This window comes from Ostrinia nubilalis, chromosome 23 (assembly GCF_963855985.1).
Source record: "Ostrinia nubilalis chromosome 23, ilOstNubi1.1, whole genome shotgun sequence".
In the NCBI taxonomy this organism is placed as follows: domain Eukaryota; kingdom Metazoa; phylum Arthropoda; class Insecta; order Lepidoptera; family Crambidae; genus Ostrinia; species Ostrinia nubilalis.
In genome coordinates this window covers 11,271,450-11,292,663 of record NC_087110.1, presented here as the reverse complement: position 1 = coordinate 11,292,663, position 21,214 = coordinate 11,271,450, and the positions used below count along the sequence as shown (strand labels likewise).

At 34.1% G+C, this 21,214-nt stretch overlaps 2 protein-coding genes across 3 annotated transcripts in view; both read right to left on the bottom strand.

Moving 5' to 3' along the window:
• LOC135083170 (ADAMTS-like protein 3) overlaps positions 1-21,214 on the bottom strand; it is a 428,341-nt gene that overhangs the window by 398,370 nt on the left and 8,757 nt on the right. The window lies entirely within an intron of this gene.
• Positions 15,035-19,301, bottom strand: LOC135083285 (uncharacterized). 2 transcript variants are annotated; one of them, XM_063978026.1, is made up of 3 exons: positions 16,311-19,301; positions 15,647-15,733; positions 15,035-15,450 (listed from the first exon to the last, which is right to left on the bottom strand). In XM_063978026.1, coding segments are annotated over exons 1-3 (492 nt in total). In that variant the 5' UTR covers positions 16,313-19,301; the 3' UTR covers positions 15,035-15,047. The 2 variants fall into 2 exon arrangements, with proteins under 2 accessions (XP_063834096.1, XP_063834095.1); XM_063978025.1 differs by lacking the exon at positions 16,311-19,301 and having other exon boundaries at positions 15,647-16,057.

Below are 21,214 nucleotides of genomic sequence, written 5' to 3'. Positions count from 1 at the left end.
AACTTAAAGTACTTACAGGTAAAAAGGAAAATTAAATGATATTATAAACATTGCTAACCCAATTTTAGCTAAGACAGGTGACAGCTGCCAATCCCTCAAACTTACAGCATACGCCAGCCTCTGAATATTCCATTTGGATGCTCAGTAATAAGAGGAGTGCTCCATAAATATCCCATGAAAATATTCGTTTCATTTCACACAATGAAAGCCGCGACTTAAGATATCAAAGCCATGGGAATAAAATAATAAGGTTCAGAAGCATATTATTAGTATCACATCAGGGTAAAATGTAAAAAAATAGCTCCTGTCCTATTGGAAGTACATAAAATGCCTGATAGTGTTGTTGATTGTACTATCATTAGTACAATGCTTTACAGAAGCGACAATAGCGACTGGTGAACTGTGAAAGTGTCAAAATGGCTGACATGAAATCTGAGGAACCCTGGTTTGAACCTCACCTCTGCTGAACTATTGTGGTGAACCCACTTGTAACTAGAATATTTAGCTTAGATTTCGAGGGGTTAACTTCTTAAAAAAAAAAAAAGATACAGCTGCTGGCTTTAAAAAAGAAGTATTGCTAGGCTAGGCTTGAGTTTGAATCAATTTGGGCATCGATCCTAATTAAATTTTAAATTCTTCATAGGCACTCAGTTTACTTTAACACGCTCCTATTATAATATGATCTACCACCACTTATCGTCAACATATCTGGCACTAAGAAGCGGCTGAATGAACTCATCACCTTCATCAGCCTCTTCATCATCATCATCATTTCAGTCTCAGGAGGACCTAGGTCTCCCCCAAATGTTTCCATTTTGACTGATTGGTAGCGGCCTGCATCCATCGCCTTCCTATTTTATGAGATCGTCGGTCCACCTTAAGCGTAGTAAAATTAAAGATGAACCGATGCTTCTCCCCCTTCCTACAGTACACCAGGAAAGAACATTACACTTTTATCTTGGTAATGAAACATTCTCTGAGATAGTGACAAAAGTAAACAATATTATTATGTCAAGACAATGACTGCAGGTCTTGGACAAAGAGGTTTCGTGCTTCACGTTTTATGATGCATTTTCGAAATGGAGGTGACATTACTATATGGAGACACATTACTATGAGATCTCACCGTACGTGTCGACGCACACGGTCACACACGAACCACTCACAGAGCTCTGTTCAACGCTGTGCGTTCGATTTCGATTCGTTTCTAATTTAGCAGAGGCAAATGGAGGATTTGGTCTACACTCCCCACGCTGGCCAGACGGGTAGGAGTCAGAATAAATATAAACAAAAAATGTTCCTATTTACGCTTATGTAAGTAACCTAATTTGGCAAAATTTCAAGAAAGCCTGAATTCATGCCAAAACAAAATTCAAATTGGCCGTCTTCTGATAAGTATTTTAATATAAGTTACTAGTCAAGTCAACAACAAGCTGTAATAATAATTTATGAGTCAATAATAATTAATAATATTATTGTAAGAGTCCCTGCAGACTATTTATCGGCCAATAGTTTAGTTGACTCTAATTTGTATGAGAAATCAATGCACCTACTTTTTTATGTAAGACAAGGCAGGTATTTGACCACAATCGCTCCTGGTGTTAAGGGAGATGCAGTCTAGGATGGTACATATCTGCCCTGTAAGTGCCTATTCACTCTCGCCTTGAAAACGCCCGGATTATAGTGTTCAGGAAAGACAGCAGCAGGCAGCGAATTCTAGTCCCTAGCTGTTCATCATCATCATCATTTCAGATAGGACGTCCTATGCAGGACCAACCTAATGCTTCCCATGTTGCCCGGTTGGTAGCGGCCTGCATCCAGCGCTTTCCTACTACTTTATCAGGTGGGTGGACGTCCTACGCTGCGTTCGCATTATGATTATTATCTACTTAATGTGCGTACTTTCATACTGATTAAAACAACCCGACTAAACTATCGGTCGATAAAAGCCTGTAAGTCTGCGGGGACTTTGAGATTGACTGAAACGTAATATTGTATACCTGGAGCTAAATGTTCTATTTCATAAACTATCATATTTTGAGTTAAGTAGGTAGGTAGGCGTACCTACTAGAATAATGTCGAAGAAACTTGGTAGGTTAGGTAGCTAAAATTAGGGGAATACCTAAATAACTAGTTCGTTTGTAATTAGAATCGTACTATCGTCTTCATGATCTAGTGGTTAGAGTAGTACCTATGTTGGAATCAATTTGAATGTCTGATATAAACTTTAACCTAGTTTTCTTAGCTGTTTTAATGAAACTCTGAAAAAGTTCCAATTCAAAATAATTGACACAACCTTGAATCAAACCCGGTCTTTCCCACGCAAGTGAACTATCACGCCACTACCGTATTTATATTAATGTTCAAATAATGGACAAAACGTCAATAGTTTGTTATTTATCTCGTTATTGTATGTATTATCCAGAACAAAAAAAAGAAATACAGAAGCTTAGAAAAAAGCTCGCCAGAGTTGAGAGTTGCAAGGAAAATAATCTTGCAAGTTGCAAGGAAATTAGGCAGAGTTGTATCACTTTGACTTTAACCGGTGTTTTTGTATGGAGTATGACAGATTTTTGACGATGGTTATAGTTAAAGTAAGATGGTGCAACCCAGGGTAGGATTTTCTGTTTTTTTAGGCAGTTGACAAAGTCAAACTAGTGACAACGTTGTAAATTGACATTGGATGTAATGAAGCCTTACAAAGCGCTTATTTATAAAGACTAATTTTAATCTAGGTGTTTTTAATTTAAGCTGTACCTTACACATAAGCCCCTCATCAGCAAACACAAAACAGTGTGCTACATCTATACTTATAATAAATCTGTAGAGAGATCAATTCTGTACATGAAATATATTTTCAAAATAACTATCAGGGGGTGATTAGTGATCGATACTACTGATGCCAAAAATGCAATCAGTAAAATTTTTGTCAGTCTGTCTGTCTGACGGATTTTAACCTAACTTGGTACAATAATTCTTCATACTCCTGGGCAGGTTATAGTATAAGTAGTGTGTTATTGGGCGTTCTAACTCACATTCGTTCGGTCGCAGTTTGCGACCTCACTCTGTGCGTTAGATCGCCCAATAACACGATCGTAAGTAAACCATGCACGATGAATATGAACCTTTTTCGAACTACATCTTTTAACCATCGACGTGAGTATATTGTCCTCAGTTCTTTGAAACCCATCGATCACAACAGTCAAGTTAAAAATTCTGTTATGAAATTTCTGAAACAAAAAGAATCACTTAAATTGGAATGCGTCTGTCCTGAAGCATCGAACGAGCTTAAGCGTCACGGGAAATTATTGCCAAATACTATACGTAGTATCGTGTGCGGTCCATCGAACTGTGGGAAGACCAATTTAGTTATTAGTTTATTGTTACATAAGGATGGACCACGTTTTCGTAACCTGTATGTGTATTCTAAGTCTTTATACCAACCCAAGTACGTATTTTTAGAAAAAGTATTGGACAAGGTTGCAGGCACATCTTATAACAAGTATAATCATAATAGTGAAATTTTGAGTCCCCACGAAGCATTTCCTGAGTCGATTATCATATTTGACGATGTTGCTTGTGAAAATCAAAACAATATACGCGATTATTTCGCCATGGGTCGGCATAAAAACATTGATTGTTTTTATATGAATCAAACTTATACTAAAATACCTAAGCAACTGGTAAGAGATAATGCAAATCTTATCATATTGTTTAAGCAAGATGATATAAATCTAAGACACGTTTACGACGAACATGTTGGGTCTGACATGTCATGGTCACAGTTTCGTGAAATGTGCTCAACTGTATGGAGTAAACCTTACAGTTATGTGGTTATCAATAAAGATTGTGAACGAAACAAAGGCTGTTATCGAATGAAGTTTGATACATTCATAGTAATGGACTAAACTTTTTATAAGTATAGATGTTAAGTTATCAAACATTCAGTTTAATTGGAGAAGTCAAACAGAGCAGGAATCTCAATAATGGAACGAAACTTAAAGGAACAAATAGTAAAATCTGCTGCAGCTGTAAAAAGAAAAGTAGAAATGATTAAAGATGTAAAAAATTCAAATGATATGGCTTTGGACACGATATTTAAACCTATCATTGACCCGCTGAAACTACTAACAAACCAAACTGATGAAAAACGTCTTATAAATGAAGGATCGGAGCAAAACTCAGAAGCTAAAAGAACTAAATACAGTGAAAGTGAAGCATCAAATACTTCTGCTGAAGATTATGAAGAAAGCGACGATGATGAAGAGGATTTAGATAATATAGATGTTTGCAAAACATCTAATAAAACCCTTACTACATCGCCCTCGGTGGATTATGATGTACATGAAAACTCATTTAAATCTCTTCAATCGTCACCGAGTACCAATAACGATTCTTTATCATGGTCGGTGTCATCTGAAGTGATGAGTGATGTACCTTATGGTATTAGAAATTTAAAGGGAAAGCTGATGCTCGGTAATACGCGTGTTCATGATGATGACCGCATTTTGAAAATTGGAAACCGTAGCCTAAAAAAGACTCCAGGCTTAAAAGAATTGTTGTACAAAAAAATCCCAGATTTAAAAATTATTACGAATGAGGACTTACAAAATTATAAATTAGTACTTATAGATACCAATGCACACAAACGAAACTGTGATCCATCAAAGCCAATAAACAGTAACAAGGGATTTAAATATATGAACGTGATCAAACCTTTGTTTAAGTTCTCTAGAAGTCACACAAGTAGTGTAGAAAGTCTCCCACGAGGTGAAGGTGTCGATATTTTGAAAGAAGTTAAGAAGGATACTGATTTGGTTTATTGGGATGATCCAAATGAATTAGTGGAAAGGTTAAAATTACTATTTGGATCATGGGCAGCTGGTAACACTGGAGTACAAAATGAAATTTATTCAATAATAGAGGAATTGCATGAAGCTGGTATCATAAAAGATATAAAATATATAAAGCTTCCAACAGGAGGGTTTGGCAGTACCATTACACTACAGAAGCCGAGCAGACGGCAATGAATATAGATAAATTTGGTCATCACGTTCATAAGCGTTTACGACTGTCTGAGTTTACTAATATTCTTACAGATGACACATTAGTAAGATCAGATACAGGCGACTTTGATTTAAAATCATCGAGATTAAAAGGACTACCAACTCCTAAAAACGATGACGAGGCTGTAAATAAAGAGTATGTGGATAAATGTGTTCAAGATTTAAAAAATGAATTGAAAACCATTCAAAGTAATATTAAGAAGTATCTCAATAATTTGGAAAAATTAACAACTAATAATTTATCTACATTTTATTACACGAAAGAAGAAATCGATCGGATGATTGCAGCAAAATCTATCAAGAATGAGTAAACAAGATATAGTCAACGAGCTACACAAAGCAGCGAGAAGAAATTTCATCCGTCGACATACGATTATTAAAGGGATAGATGATTTATGGCAAGCTGACCTTATGGATTTTAAAAAATATTCATCATTTAATAAAGGATATAAATATGTTCTAGTTGTTATTGACGCTTTTTCAAAATACGTATGGGTTAGACCGTTGAAATCTAAATCCAAACAAAGTGTTACGAATGCAATGAGAAGTATATTTACCGAATCAACACGAAAGCCTAGAAATTTGCAAACAGATCTGGGTACAGAGTTTTATAACGATTGTTTTAAACAGTTAACAAAAAGTTATAACATAAATCATTATTCCACATACTCTATTAAAAAGGCGGCAATTGTAGAACGAGTAATAAGGACGATAAAATCACATCTCTACAAAATATTTAGTTTATGCGGTCGTTATCAATGGTTTAAAAATAATTTAGATGCAGTTGTACTGCAGTACAATAACACTTTGCATCGGGTTACAAAATTCAAACCAATAAATGTTAATGATTCCAATGAGATTGTTGTTAGATCTAATATTATTAAAAGCCAAAAGCCACAAACGCGTAAACGATCAACTTTTCAAGTTGGCGACTTTGTTCGTATTAGTAAATTCAAAGGAGATTTTTATAAAGGTTACACACCTAATTGGTCTACCGAAATTTTTCGTATCATAAAAATCAAACAAACAAATCCACAAACGTATCAAATTGAAGATAAACACAATCAAATTATTCTTGGTTCTTTTTACGGATATGAATTACAAAAAACGAAGCTGCCTGATCTTTATCTTATCGAAAAAGTTATAAAAAGGAAAGGAAACAAACTTTTTGTTAAATGGTTAGGCTTAAGTGATAAGGAAAACAGTTGGGTTGACAAAAGTGAATGTGTATATAAATAAAACATAAATTCCTCTATAACTCACTTTGTGATAATCGATGAAGGGAGGCAGTGGTATAATTAATACATTGATAGATCATTTACCGTTTGAGTTACACTTACCTGGATATCAATTTTGTGGTCCTGGAACTAAACTTCAGAAACGATTACTTCGAGGCGAGCGTGGGATTAACAAATTGGACGAGGCTTGTATGCACCACGATATTGCTTATTTGAATAAAGATTCTGGTGCTCGACAAAAGGCTGACTTAGAATTGTTAAATATGGCTAAAAAAAGGTTAAAATCAAAAGATGTTGGAAGAGGAGAAAAAATTGCTTCATGGATAGTTAAAAATGCGATGAAAGCAAAAATCAGAGCCGGTCGAGGTATAACGTCATTTAAGAAAGGGGTAAAGAAAATAAAAACAGAATTAAAAAAAATTAAATCTAAAGATAATCACTCTGCTATAAAATATGCTTATGCAGCTGCAAAAAAACTTTTCGCTAACAAAAAAGGAATACGATTACCTCGATGTATTCCTCTTCCAAAATGTGGTGGACTTTTACCACTTATTCCTATTTTTGCGGGGTTATCGGCTTTAGGTTCTCTTGCTGGAGGAGCAGCTGGTATAGCAAAAGCTGTTAATGATTCTAAAGCCGCACAAAAGAGTCTAATGGAATCAGAAAGGCATAACAGAATGATGGAAGCAGTAGCCCTTGGAAAAGGACTGTATATAAAACCTCATAAAAAAGGAGCTGGTTTATATCTCAATCCCTCAAAAAACTGATTAAGCGGCTACCTAGACGTGCGCTCACTAACTTGGATATATTAGAACATGCTAGTGATATTCCATTCTTTCGTGGTGTATTCATGAGAGATACATTACCTGCAAAACCTAAGAAGATAGAATGTGCAATCATGAATTTGGATAGTAATAAAAATCCTGGTACACATTGGGTAGCCTTTGTAAAGCAAAATGATTATGTTGAATATTATGACAGTTTTGGTAATTTAAAACCACCATTAGAATTAGTCAAATATTTTAGTAACTTATCTATAAACTATAATTATGTACGACATCAAGCCTTTGGTACAATAAACTGTGGTCATTTGTGTCTGAAATTTTTAAGAAATTATTGGAAAAAACATTTATATAATGAAAATTATAAATAAACGTGTCAGTATAATAATGTCTTTCACTGTGTCTATAACCGGAACAGGAGCCTCCTTAACAACAAATTATTCACCGACTTTAGAGCTTCGAGAGGACTACGAATGCGGTCTTTTATATTTTTCAACCTTCAATTCAATTCCCAACATAGATGAAAGAAACAACAAGTTTTACTATGGTGAAAATGAGATCATCGAAATTCCTGAAGGGTCTTACGAGCTTCAGGATATTTGTGATTACTTAAAAAATAACATCAAGAACACTACATTAAAACTTACTTGTAATAATAACACATTGAAAACAAATATTTTTTGTTCTAAAGACGTTCATTTTCATAAAAGTAGCTCAATTGGTAAAATTTTAGGTTTTGGAATGCAAACAATAAATGCAAATATAAGTACTGAATCAAAGTATCCTGTGAGCATTCTATCAACAACCATTGTGAGGATCGAATGCGATGTAGTCAGTGGTTCATTTGTGAACGGGAAAGCAAGCCATATAATTTATGAATTCGTGCCTAATGTACCACCTGGTTATCGAATAATTGAAATACCTAAAAATTTAATTTACTTTCCTGTCAATCAAAGTTCTATAAGCGCTATCAATATCAGGCTGTTGGATGCTGAAAACAAAGAGATAAACTTACGAGGTGAAGAAGTACAACTTTATTTACATTTCAGAAAAAAATGATTAACTTCAATAAAAATCCTTCTACATTGCGCACTCCACTCAGTTTTAAAAGAACATTCCACAAAGACAGACCGCTTCAGCTTAAAAAGAAGCTAACAAAGACCAATAAAGAATTTCTCAAATTAATTGGTTTAATAAAATGAATATTTTAAATATATCTCAACAAACATCATACGATAACAGCATTGAAAGTTTCGAGTATCATTCCTACAAACCATACGTGACAAGTTTCAACAAGAATGATGAAATACGAATACCTATCAACCAACAAGACTTGTACGTGTTACCTTCACTTAGTAGTCTATATATCGAAGGTAAAGTAGTTGTGTATAACAGCACCACCAAAGAAAAAGTATCAAATGTGCACTTCGTTAATAATCCAGGCTTATTCCTCTTCCAAGACATAAGATATGAACTTAATGGAGTCGAAATTGATAAAATTAAAAATGCTGGTATTACTACAACAATGAAATCTTACCTATCCTTAAATGAAAATGAATCCAAATGTGGTCGAGTTTGGGGGTGGTCAACCGCAGGAACCAACAATACAAGTGGTGGAGCATTTTCTGCATCTATACCATTAAATAGAATACTGGGATTTGCAGAGGATTATGAAAAAATTATCATTAACTGTAAACACGAGTTAGTGTTACTGAGAAGTAATACTAACCTTAATGCGGTCAAGTTAAATGCAGGTGAAGTTGTAGATGACATAATAATCAATAAAATTATTTGGCGCGTTCCACACATCAAAGTTTCAGACCGTGAGAGGATTAACCTATTGAAACACTTGGAGAAAGATCGAGCTATTCCATTAGTGTTTCGTAATTGGGATCTGTATGAATATCCATTACTACCTAAAACACGTAAGCACACTTGGTCTATAAAAACTTCATCGCAAATAGAAAAACCACGATTTGTTGTAATTGCCTTACAAACCAATCGCAAACATAATGCTGTGTTGTCAATGGCGGAGTTTGATCATTGTCACGTACGAGATGTAAGAGTCTTTTTAAATTCAACATATTATCCGTATGAAGGACTAAATGTCAGTTTTTCAGAGGAAAAAATTGCTTTATTATACGAACAGTATTCAAGATTTCAGCAGTCGTATCACGGACGCCGGTCGGAGCCGTTGTTGAGCTTGAAAGAATTCAGAGACGTAGCTCCCTTATTTGTTATCGACTGTTCAAGACAACACGAAACTTTAAAAGGTTCGATCGACGTAAGAGTTGAAATTGAAACAGACCAAGAGATACCAGATCAGACAGCTGCTTATTGCTTGATTCTAAACGATTGTATATTTGAATACAAACCTCTGAGTAATATCGTCAAGAAAATATCATGAATAGCAATAATATAATCGTAGATCTGCAAGGATTTAAAAATAGCGAAAATGAATTTATAATAAAAGAATTTGCTATAGCTACTCAAGAGCATACTCACATATTTTTGATTAAGCCTCCATACCCGTTCTCTTCATTGACTGCTGAAGAAAAAAAGCAAGTTTGCTGGATCGAAAAAAAACAGAGGCTATCGGTGGAATGAAGGATATATTGACTATAGAGAATTTCAAAGACTTATCGTACCTTATTTAAAAGGCAAATATATCTTAGTAAAAGGAGAAGAAAAGATAAAATGGGTGCATAATTTATGTAATCAAAATGACGTTTTAGATGTAACTTGTTTAGGCGCTCCAAATTTAAGTACTCTTTACAAACTTTATTGTTTTGATAACCCTACATTATTTAACTGTTTTACTCATAAGAAATATTGTGCATTAAAGAATGTGATGTGTATAAAGAAATGGTGTGTTGAAAAAAATGTAGCAGTATAATATTAACTTTAATTAAATTCTTTAAATTATGTATATTGACAATTTAAATAAAGTAATTATTTCTTGATAAAAATGTTGTTTAATTTAACGGGAATACAAAATAAGAAGACACTTTACATCTGACTGTAGAACTATATTTACACAAAAAACACTTATAATAAAAATACAAAAATCTTATTACTTACATTACACTAAAACTACACTTATAAAAACACTAAAAATACAAAAAAAACTTATTACTTACATTACACTAAAACTAACACTTGAAAAAAAAAACACTAAAAGTTATCACCACAAAGTTTTTTTGATATTTTTTGCACTAGATTGTCGGTGAGGTCCATGATCTCATCGTATGAATCCTGGACCACGTATTGTGCGCTTAGCAGCACATTATCCTCTTGATCTTCGATTTCTGAGGATGAAGCCGAACCCATTTCACTTAAGTCAACTACTTCTATTTTGATGAGCCTCTTTCCTTTCTGGTTTTTTGTTATCACATAGGATTTCGTCGGTCCTAGTCTTCTTTTTGAAACGCCTTTTTGATGTTTAGGCTTTTTCACTTTTCTTTGAAGACAGGCGTGCGCGTGTAGTCTTGAACTCAGCTCTGGAAACTCTTGTGTAAATCCCTCTAGCGGATCTTGAGCGTATTGGGACAACATGATGTCAGGAGATTGAGCCATTATCTATAACAAAATAAAGTTTCATTAGTAAAAATATTTTTAATGTAAAACAAAGTGTAACGCAAACTACTAAATGAATACTTACAAAAATAGAAGCTATCGTCCAACTTCCGTCAGAGAAAATGTGTGAATGGTAAAAAAAATAATCGAACTGAGGAATCAATCACATTTTGCTGAGTTTATAATTAATATTGTCGTCACTGACGACCTACATAATACTCAGCACGTGTTCATAAACATGACATCAGTATTGTCGATTATTTTTTGCGTGAATTTTATAAATAATACAAAATATTAATATAATATGTAATTTATTTAATAATAAAAATAAAAATATTAAAACTTATCTTTTAAAATTAACTATTAATTATATTCTAAATTACATTTTAACCTAAACTTTATATAATTTTATTATGACCCCAAGCCCAGGTTGACACTTTGTCTGATTGAATTAAACGTTTGTCATCGGAATTGGACAATGCTATTTTATTAACATTTTGTGTAAAAATCTCATGCTTGATACATCTGAACAAAATGTTTTTTTTCCGTATCACTGTGTTATGAAGCAAAGCTGATCTATAGTCAGACGATGACAAGTCTCTGACTACATTTTTCTTAACGCCTTTTGCTTTCTTAATAAGTGATGATTCTGTTTTTATGCAATACAATTTAGACCGCAAACCTACGAATTCAGTCATTATTTCACCTCCTAGCTCGTCTTTAAACAAGCCAGGAATTTTTTTGTTTTTTATCGGTAAACCAAAAATATTATCTACACTATAATTACTAGTATCAAAGTAACTTAAGAAATTATTCTTTAAATCATTATAAAAATCTGATGTTTCAATTTTGTACACAAAACTATCAGTATCTGTGTAACATAACTTTACTTTATCCCCATAGTGAGGTTTTATAATTGAATAATGAAATTGGTACATATGGCTTTTCGAGAGCTCTAATACAGCAAAACCGATGTAAATTGGTTTGTCTAAAAAAATTCTCTCAGGTTTCATTTGGACAGCCACAAAATTTTCTGAAAAAATTGTAGCACTATGAAAGTTTGGTCTTGCAATTAATTTGTCTGCTGAAATAAACTTTTTTGTTTTATTGGTTTCGTCAGACCACCTATTAACCAATCTCACATCTACTCTTTTTTCGATGTCTTCCAATGTTTTACCAAACACGGAATTATTCAACAGTTTAAATAAATCTTGTTGAAATGGAGTTACCGCTTTTTTCCGTAGTTCAGTATTCAAATTAATATATTCACCTAAAAAGGTACTTTGTCTGAATGTCAATACACGATGAATTTTGTCTAACACAAGACCATTTTTAATGCAGGTTTTTAAATGAACGTAATGAATCACATACTCATATTTTGAATACAAGTTAGGAATTAGTTTAGGAGTTTTACCACCAGGTGGTATGAATTTTTCTGCACAGAAGGGGTAATCGTTATGAAGATCATGTAATTCCTCAGGATAAATTAAATCCACTTCGAGAATAAAACCAAAGCTTGCATCGTCTGCTATGTTCATGATATTTAGTTGGTCTATTTCATTTTGATCTAGCAGTCTAAAATCGGAAACAGGCAGAGGTTGGCACATACTGTGGCCATACAAATTATTGCAGTCGATGTAAACGAGAAACGAATCGGGTTCGGTATGATCATGATACGGCATGTATTTATTATTAGCTTGGACATATCTTGTAGGACACAAACAAATTCCTCCGCGTATTCCTTTCTGTATGAATCGTATAATTTCTAAGTCAGTTAACAATTCTAATTGAACACCTGTTTTAAGCAGCATAGCGTCAAATGATAAACTCGGAGCAGTTAAATAAAAGGCTGGATCTAAAAGATAGTTCGACTTGCAAACTTTTCTAAAATTTTCGAATATATCCGCTAACAATAATACATCTGTTTTTAGATAAAGGTCAGTGTAACGTCCCATGTCTTTTATTTTGAATGTAGACCAAACTTCTTGTGCATGAGCATAATCTGCTTCGCTTATGGCTTCATCAATCAAAGAATTATAAAAACTTTCTTTTGGGGGGAGCTGTTTTTCAGAAAACGAATCCCAACTTTTCATGTAATCATAAGGATAAACTCCTTTACGAGTTAATAATTCAAATTGTTTTTCATTAGGATAGCTATTTTTCAAATGAGCAAAATCAGTTTTATGCAAACCTTTTGCCAACTTTTCTAAGCTTGTTCCTAAGAACTGAAATGAATCAACAAATCGTATTTGAGCATATTTTTCGTTCTTTAATTTTAAAAATTTCGTAAAAGAAATGTAATTTTCTTTATTCCTCGGTATAACCTTTACAGGTCCGGAACTCTCAGCTAATTCTTTTATAAATAAATGACTATCATAACCAGCTAAGTTATGGAAAAATACAGGTACTAACTTAGGAACACTGTACCGTAAATTACAGTATTGATGCGCAGCGCCTCTATATCGTCCGGTAAGGTGACAATGGTCTCTAACTTTGTCAATTATCAATAATTGATTACAAATATGACAAACATCGGCTCTAGCAAAATCCTTAGCATTATGATTATTAAATTCCATCTTTACTTCATTATTTAAGATTTCATAAATTTTTCGAATATCTTCATAAAGTTTACTGAGAAATGTAGGTACACAGTCGGAACCTCGATACTGAACAAACCGATTTAAACTTTTGTCAAAAGAGCAAACTATAAAATAGGCAAAAGCTGCTGGGATGTGACGTTGACGAGGAGAAGTGTAACTTGTACTTGGATTTGGCTCACAACCTTGTATTGGTTCTAAGAGTGTTTCAAAATCAGCGTATACGACAAAGGGAACATCTTGCTTCCGCTCAAAATTTTTAAATTGCAGATATGTTCCCTTATCAGGTAATACTGTACAGACGCCACCGCATACATGATCGTTAAGACTATTTTCAGTGGTAAAAAATAGTAAACAATCATCACAAAAATATAATTTGCCGTGATGTTTAGTGATTTGGCTTCGAACAAGTCGAGACAAGTTTTTTATCAAAACGAAATGACTTTGACTCTCACCATCAAGTAAAAGTAAATTGATTTTAGTTCTATCAGATGATTTGAAATCTGATCTGTAAATAGGACCAACTACAGTACGGTTATTTTTTAATGAATAAACGTTTATACTTATATTCGAATTATTGATTTCGAAATTATGTATATCATTAAATGTTACGGGAAAGGACATGTCTTTAATGTTAAGTATCTTTTTATAATGCGGATAGGAAGAAGTCCTTTCGCTGTTCTTTTTAACAGGATAAAGTGCAGCGACTACGCTCCACAAAAAGCAATGTTTATCCTTATTTCGAATATTAATACATGCTTTTTTCTTTTTAATCACTAAAGGTAGGTCAACATAAGTTGATCCAGACCCTCTTAAAGGATCGAATTTGTTAACGTTAACGTCTAAAGATATGCTACTTAAGAAAGTCCAGCCACTGTCACGCTCTTCAAATTCTTCTACCTTTTTTTTAATAGTACTTACAAGTGTTAAAAACATTTTATCGTAATTAAAATTGCGATGAACGATAAAATTCTTAGTAGTAAAGGACTTTGTTTCCCGAACATTGTTCTTAAATAAAAGAAAACTAGCATAATATTCAAAGTTTACCTTTACGCTTATATGTTTCTTCAAAGCGATCTGCAAAATATTATTAACTTTAGAATAGATACTTTGTAAAAATGTATCAGGTAAGGCGTTCTCAAATTCCTCTGTAGCAACTATTCTATAAGAAGCGATTCGACCACGGAAAGCTGTTGCAAATTCAACAACACCATCAACGTTAGCCTTCTGAGTCGAAACACTATTCCTATGTCTATTACTTCTTAGATGCCCTACCCACTGTCTGTTCCCTACTTGTAATGAACAATCAGAACAAAAAGGCATTTTATAATACTTACTTACTTACTTACAGTAGGTAGTAAAATTAAATTATATTTACCTAGCACTCGAGTAAAATGTTAAAATTATTAAGTATTACACACTACACTACTCGTTTACAGAAGCAGTAAATATTCATTGGTTTAAGAGCCCAATTCTATAAATTAATAAATGTTACTGAAGAAAAATGTGTGTGAGTGTTTTAAGTGTGTGAGCGTCTGTCAATTAACTATATTGCGTGAGCTCGAGTTAGACCAGAACACGGCTAGCAGACCTCGACAAAACCTATTTTACTTGTGCTCAAAACCAATGAAGACTTACCGAGTATTTTTTTAACCAAAATACCTTATTACCTTAACCTTTACCTTGAAAACCTGTCCTACCTCTCAAAAATTACCTTTTACCTTAGGGCTTGGGGTCGATACATAAAAATACTATAACTAAATAAAACATAACACTAAACCGAACACATTACTTTTTATTACTATAAAATATGGGCTTGCTATCAGCGAACAAGGAGGACTTGGTCTTCTGCAAGAACTTCTGCAGACAAGCCCACTCCGGCTGGTCTCGGTCGAGCTGCGCCTTCAGCGTCACGAGAGCCTTGGTGTAGCGCAGCTCAGGCGACGTCGTCAGCGCGTCCTCGGTGGTGTACACGCGCGTCTCCACGTAGTACGGTCCGTCGAGGAGCGTGCGGCGCACCACACAGCCGTTAGCAACGCGGTTGCTGATGCTGCTGTCAAGCTGCTTATTGCGAGCTGGCGAGCGTCGCGCGTTCTCAGCAGCCACACTTTCTTCGTCTTCCGACAGCAAGCCCAGTATATCCAACGTCTCTTGGAGCTTCCCGTGTCTGGGTTTCTTAGAAGAACCAGCTCTGTAACATAAACAAGCTGTATTAATATACACATTTACGTACATTTACGTTGCAAAATAGTCTCGTTCACAACTACATAAGAACCTCTCATCGTTTGTTCAAATGAATCTACATTTAAAAACAAAACAAGTACAAAAAAACACATAATAATGAAAGGTGTGTGTGTATATTTGTGCTTATATCTACACTTGCTTACCTGATAGACTCTTTGGATCTACTCGCAGACTTTCGCTTCGTCTTTGGTTTGCGTTCAGGTTCGAAAAAATCTAACTCTGAATCAGACCTGCAGAAAAAAAAACATTTGTAATGCACAAATACCATACTGAGAAAGTCAGAATTCCTCACATACATCGTAAAATCACTGGAATTGCAAACATCACTGATTTATGCTTTACTAGCTTTTGCCTGTGGCTTCACCCGCGTGGAATTCAGTTTATCACAGATCGTCATTAACTATTAACGCCAAGAGTAACAAACATACATACATCTAAACATCCACACAAAGTTTCGCATTATTTGTGATCAGTTCTTTGGTATACCAGTGATTATGTTTATCTGTAATAAGGCTTGCAGACCATGAGCTAAGCTAAGTTAGTTTAGTTTGGCTCGCATAGCTGACACAGTTTTCCTTACTTGTGTGCAAACTGCACAAACACTATTGGAAACTGCGTCAGCTATGCGAGCCACACTAAACTAACTTAGCTTAGCTCATGGTCTGCAAGCCTTATTACAGATAAACATAATCACTGGTATACCAAAGAACTGATCACAAATTTAGGCTAAGTCCTAATCGCAGTACTAACATAACAACAAATCACAGTAAAGATAGTCAACATAAAAAATAGATAATATGTACTCACATGTTGAACACTCACAATTTTATTTACGTCACTGATGATGATGATTCCTCGGAGATATGACTTTACGGGAGCCGATTCTAATGCAGGAGCACTTCGAAATACAGAATGAAGCTCTTGGTGCGAACCTCCAAATTTAAAGGGAAATTATCGTTAATTCAGCAATAAGTTTAGGTTCAACGAAAACGATTGGTGTACCTAGTGGTAAATGTCAGAGATCGGAGGTTCGATTCCCGCTCAATATTTTTTTTTAACGTGAACATTCGAGCAAATGAACCAATAATATGTTTATTAATTTATAAGAGTCGACTTTTTTCATGCTTATAATACAATAACATAACTTACTCTTTATAGGTACAGATGACTTTGAAATCGTTAGCATCCTTTTAAATAAGATTCATGATACATAGTAGGTACATTCCTCAAATATGAGACAAATCCAATGAGTTAAAATTTCAATATTGAAAATCTTGTACAGACAACACATCATTTCATATTTCGATGTATTGTTATTTTGCAATAAAATTAATAGGCTGATGTGCTGTTGACAGTACAATAGTTTTAAACTTTTTATAAGAGCACACTAACAGAAATACACAGTAAAAATTGACAAAAAATCTCATTAGATTTGTCTCAAATTTAGGAGTGCACTATGTATCATAAGTAATACATAGAGTTTAAATACATAGAATTATAATATTAAAAACATGCTTTTGATTTGAAAGTCATCCTGTATAAAAAACATTATTATCATTTTCTGCAGTCGGATAAAACTGTTTGCGTATTTCGTTCTCGCCAGGCCTTATGCTTAAGCACACTCAGCTATTTACGAAAACTAGGTCGATGACGCAAATACTTGCATGAAAATAATGCACCTCGGCAAAAACAAATTAATTATTATATTTTGTATGTTATATTTTATGATTTCTATCATAATTTGATTTATTAAAGTACGTACTTATCTTATTACATATTGCATACTTTCGGGAACATTTTAACACTTTAAATATTTGAAAAATAAAAGAACATCAAACGTAAAATCATAACATTATTTAATCACTGTTATCTTGATTTACTTTTTAAATGCAGTATTAATTTAAATCGGCTATTTGTTTTTTAATACTACTTATTTTGTTAATCGGAATAATCCTTAATCTGAGAGTTAATTTTACAATTTAACTTAGGTATTTCTTGAACTACCTTTAGCATTCAAACGTACCTACTATGATGACTTTTGCTCGTATTTTGTAATTTATTGGTTTACTAAATAATTAAATATTTTCACTTAGTATGGAATTATTTATTTATTATTCAATAATTAAAATAAATTAAATCAATTATTCTCTACATCTAATGCTGTATAATACTTTGGCGTCTTACTTTGTACTTATATTAATGAGTAACTCGTAAATAAAAATATTATAAATAGCTTTTAGCCGCGGCTTCACCCGCGTGAAATTTAGTTTGTCACAGATCGTCATAAATTATAGTCTATACCTATAATTCTGGGTTAAACAATAATACTGTAAAGTTTCATCAAAATCCGTTCAGTATTTTTTGCGTGAAAGAGTATAACAAACATTTTAACATCTAGACATTACATACAAACTTCGCATTTATAATATTAGTGAGATATGAGGTTGATACAAAGACATCAATTTATTGTCTCGAGCAAAAAAAGTTAATTGAATTGTTAAGGAATCGAACCTTTCACCCACAGCGTAAAAATGAAAACTCACAGCACCACTGCACCATTGATCTTCTGTATTTAAAAAGTCATACGCTTAGAGGTATTTTACCTTTTAAATAAATGTTACAACATAATAAATAAATTTATGAAAAAAAGCTATACCTAGCTGTGTTTTATAATATGATCATTCATAACACCTAGATGTTTGTTTGTTTGCTCTGTTAATTAAATTAGTACCTACATTTACTATTAGATATTAATTGAAAGAGAAATCATACTTTCTTATTTTGTATTCAAAATCAAAAATTTCGTCAATTTATTTCATTTCATTAATTACTTTAAACAGTCAGGAATCGGTGCATTAGGTATGAGTATCGATCAGGTGTCACGTTACGATATCCGCTGCTTGCGCAACGAACGCCGCGCCAGCCGCGCGCCGCCTGATCATGACAATTTACTTTATTAACCTAAATTTAATTTTGAAGAATTTTATTGTGTCTAAGTTACAGCAGCTAGTCACCTATTTAATTTGTAAAAAAAAATGATTTTCAAATGCATTCAAGTATTAGATTCAAATAATGTATTAAACTACTAGCTTTGCCAGCGGCTTCACCCACGTGAAATTCATTTTATCACATAAATTATAGCCTACTGGGTTATAAACAGTAATGTACTGTAAAGTTTTATCAAAATCCGTTCAGTAGTTTTTGCGTGAAAAATAACAATCTTCGATACATGAATCCAAAGAAACCTTCGAGATTATAATATTAGTAGGATTCGCGAGCAGACTTTATTATGACTGCGTACTTAGGTATTCATCTCCTTTTAGATGCTGGATTCATTATATCTCAATCTTTGTAGTTTTTAGAATTTTTAGGTATCAAATTTCATTCATTGATTTATTATTTCGTTCAAATACAGGTACGGTAGGTAAAAACTATGCTAAGATATCATATTGCAAGTTCCGGCGCGCGTGCACATCGAGGTTGCGCAGTCTTACCTATTGACAGTGATAATCGTAATCATGAGCTAAATTTTACAGCTGGGTTTTATGTTTGTATTTATCTAAAATAATAAATTCTTCCAACGAACCTCACCAATTACCAAGTTCCAAATGACTAGTCTCATGACTCAGACCAGCAAGTGCCAATAATACTCACGTCGATGGTTAAAAGATGTAGTTCGAAAAAAGGTTCATATTCATCGTGCATGGTTTACTTACGATCGTGTTATTGGGCGATCTAACGCACAGAGTGAGGTCGCAAACTGCGACCGAACGAATGTGAGTTAGAACGCCCAATAACACACTACTAGTATACTTAGGAATTCCCACGGGAACGGGAATTAGCGGGAAAATCCTTTTGTATGAAAAATCTAAACCGCTTAAGTTAGACGCTTGAAATTTGGCATGCAGGTACCTTAGTAAACTTAAAGCTTAGTCACAACAGGATATTGCTAAATTCCCACGGGGACGGGAGTTAGCGGGAAAAAACATTTGTATGAAAAAATCTAAACCGCGTAAGATAGATGAAGGGGGTAAAACGGGATCCACGCGTACGAAGTCGCGAGCGGCCGCTAGTCTATACTAATATTATAAATGCGAAAGTAACTCTGTCTGTCTGTCTGTCTACACCACTACTACTACGCCTAAACCACTGAACAGATTTTGATGAAAGGCATAGAGATAGTTTGAGTCCTAGGAAAGGACATAGGATAGTTTTTATCCCGGTTTTTGAAAGAGGGACGCGCTCGATAAAGTTTTTCTGTGACAGAGAAAATTCCACGCGGGCGAAGCCGCGGGCGGAAAGCTAGTCTCTAAAATAATAATACTGTTTGTAGCGAAATGAAAATAGACGGCAGGTCATCGGGGGTGGCGGGTAAAGTTCTATAAATAAGTTGAAGCGAAAGGTTCTCTTTCATGTTTTTAATAGAAACTTTCTACCTATAAGGTATAAAAAATATTTTTAGAAATTTGATAAGAATTGTTGTAATCTGAATCTTTCAGATTATCTAAGATATTTATGATTTTATATAACCTAAATAAACAACTTGAAAAAATTTACCTGCCTAAGGCTAAGGCGGGACTCGAGCCTACATCTAGACCTAAAATCTCTTAACTTCCCCAACCAGTCTGGTCAGCATGAGGAGTGTAGTCCAAACCTTCATTTTTGTCTCTGGTAAAGCAGAGATAACTTTACTCCTGAAGAGGAGACTTCACCTGATGATGATGACGATGTTGATATCGCTTCAAATTCTAACCCCCTTACTAGTAAAAAGTTACACACTCGTTGAACAGTAGTTTAAAGTGACATTTCCATACTAAATGTTATTTTAAACAAGCTTTCAACGATTGAATATTTTTTATTAAAGGGGCTTAGACTTTAACAAATAGGATGTAAGGAGGCATAAAAGGTCATTATTATGAAAGATAAAAGAGAAATTACAAGTACTGTCAAATCAAAAGACAATATGTGACAGATCTAAGTCTATACTATACAAGCAAACCCGCAGGCAGAAATTAGTAACTATTCTATGACAGATCTAGTTCTATTTAAGCAAAGTCACGGGCAGAAAAAGAAGCTATCTAAATATCATATCAAATATCAATATCAAACTCAAACGTGATTGACTGACTGACATATTGATCTATCAACGCACAACCCAAACCACTGGACGGATCGGGCTAAAATTAAACATGCAGGTAGATGTTATGACGTAGGCATCCGCTAAGAAAGGATTTTACGAAACTACTCCAGTGGGTAAAACGGGATCCACGCGTACGAAGTCGCGGGCGGCCGCTAGTCAACTATAAAGATGCCATCCTGCCCAATAGAATCAAATTACTTCCAGCCTTCGACATGACCCAGTTTCCGACGATTAATTCGATTAGAACTGACACGTTACAATTAACAATTATGCTGATGTGTATTAAGGTGGGATTTGCATAATAAATATCTGTATACAGGTCACAGTGGAAGTTTACTTAGTAGGTCACCTTTGACGGAATCATATAAAACTGTAACTACTAACCATGATTGGTACTATGTTTTTATACCATTTTGACAAGCTCTACAAAATTAAACATAGCATGCCTGGTCAGATAGTTTTTGGGCTGGCATGATAGTTCATTTCTAGTTGGGAGTATGAACTCTGTGGGCTGAGTGTGCGTTTACATCAAACGCGCTCACGTTTACAAAATGTATGAAAATTTTAGTTT

Excerpts from the sequence above, each read along its gene's own strand:
- LOC135083285 (XM_063978025.1), bottom strand. The coding sequence starts at position 15,801 with ATGTATGTGAGGAATTCTGACTTTCTCAGTATGGTATTTGTGCATTAC. Across the intron at positions 15,451-15,646 it reads AGATCCAAAGAGTCTATCAG|AGCTGGTTCTTCTAAGAAAC; the intron begins GTAAGCAAGTGT and ends TTTATGTTACAG.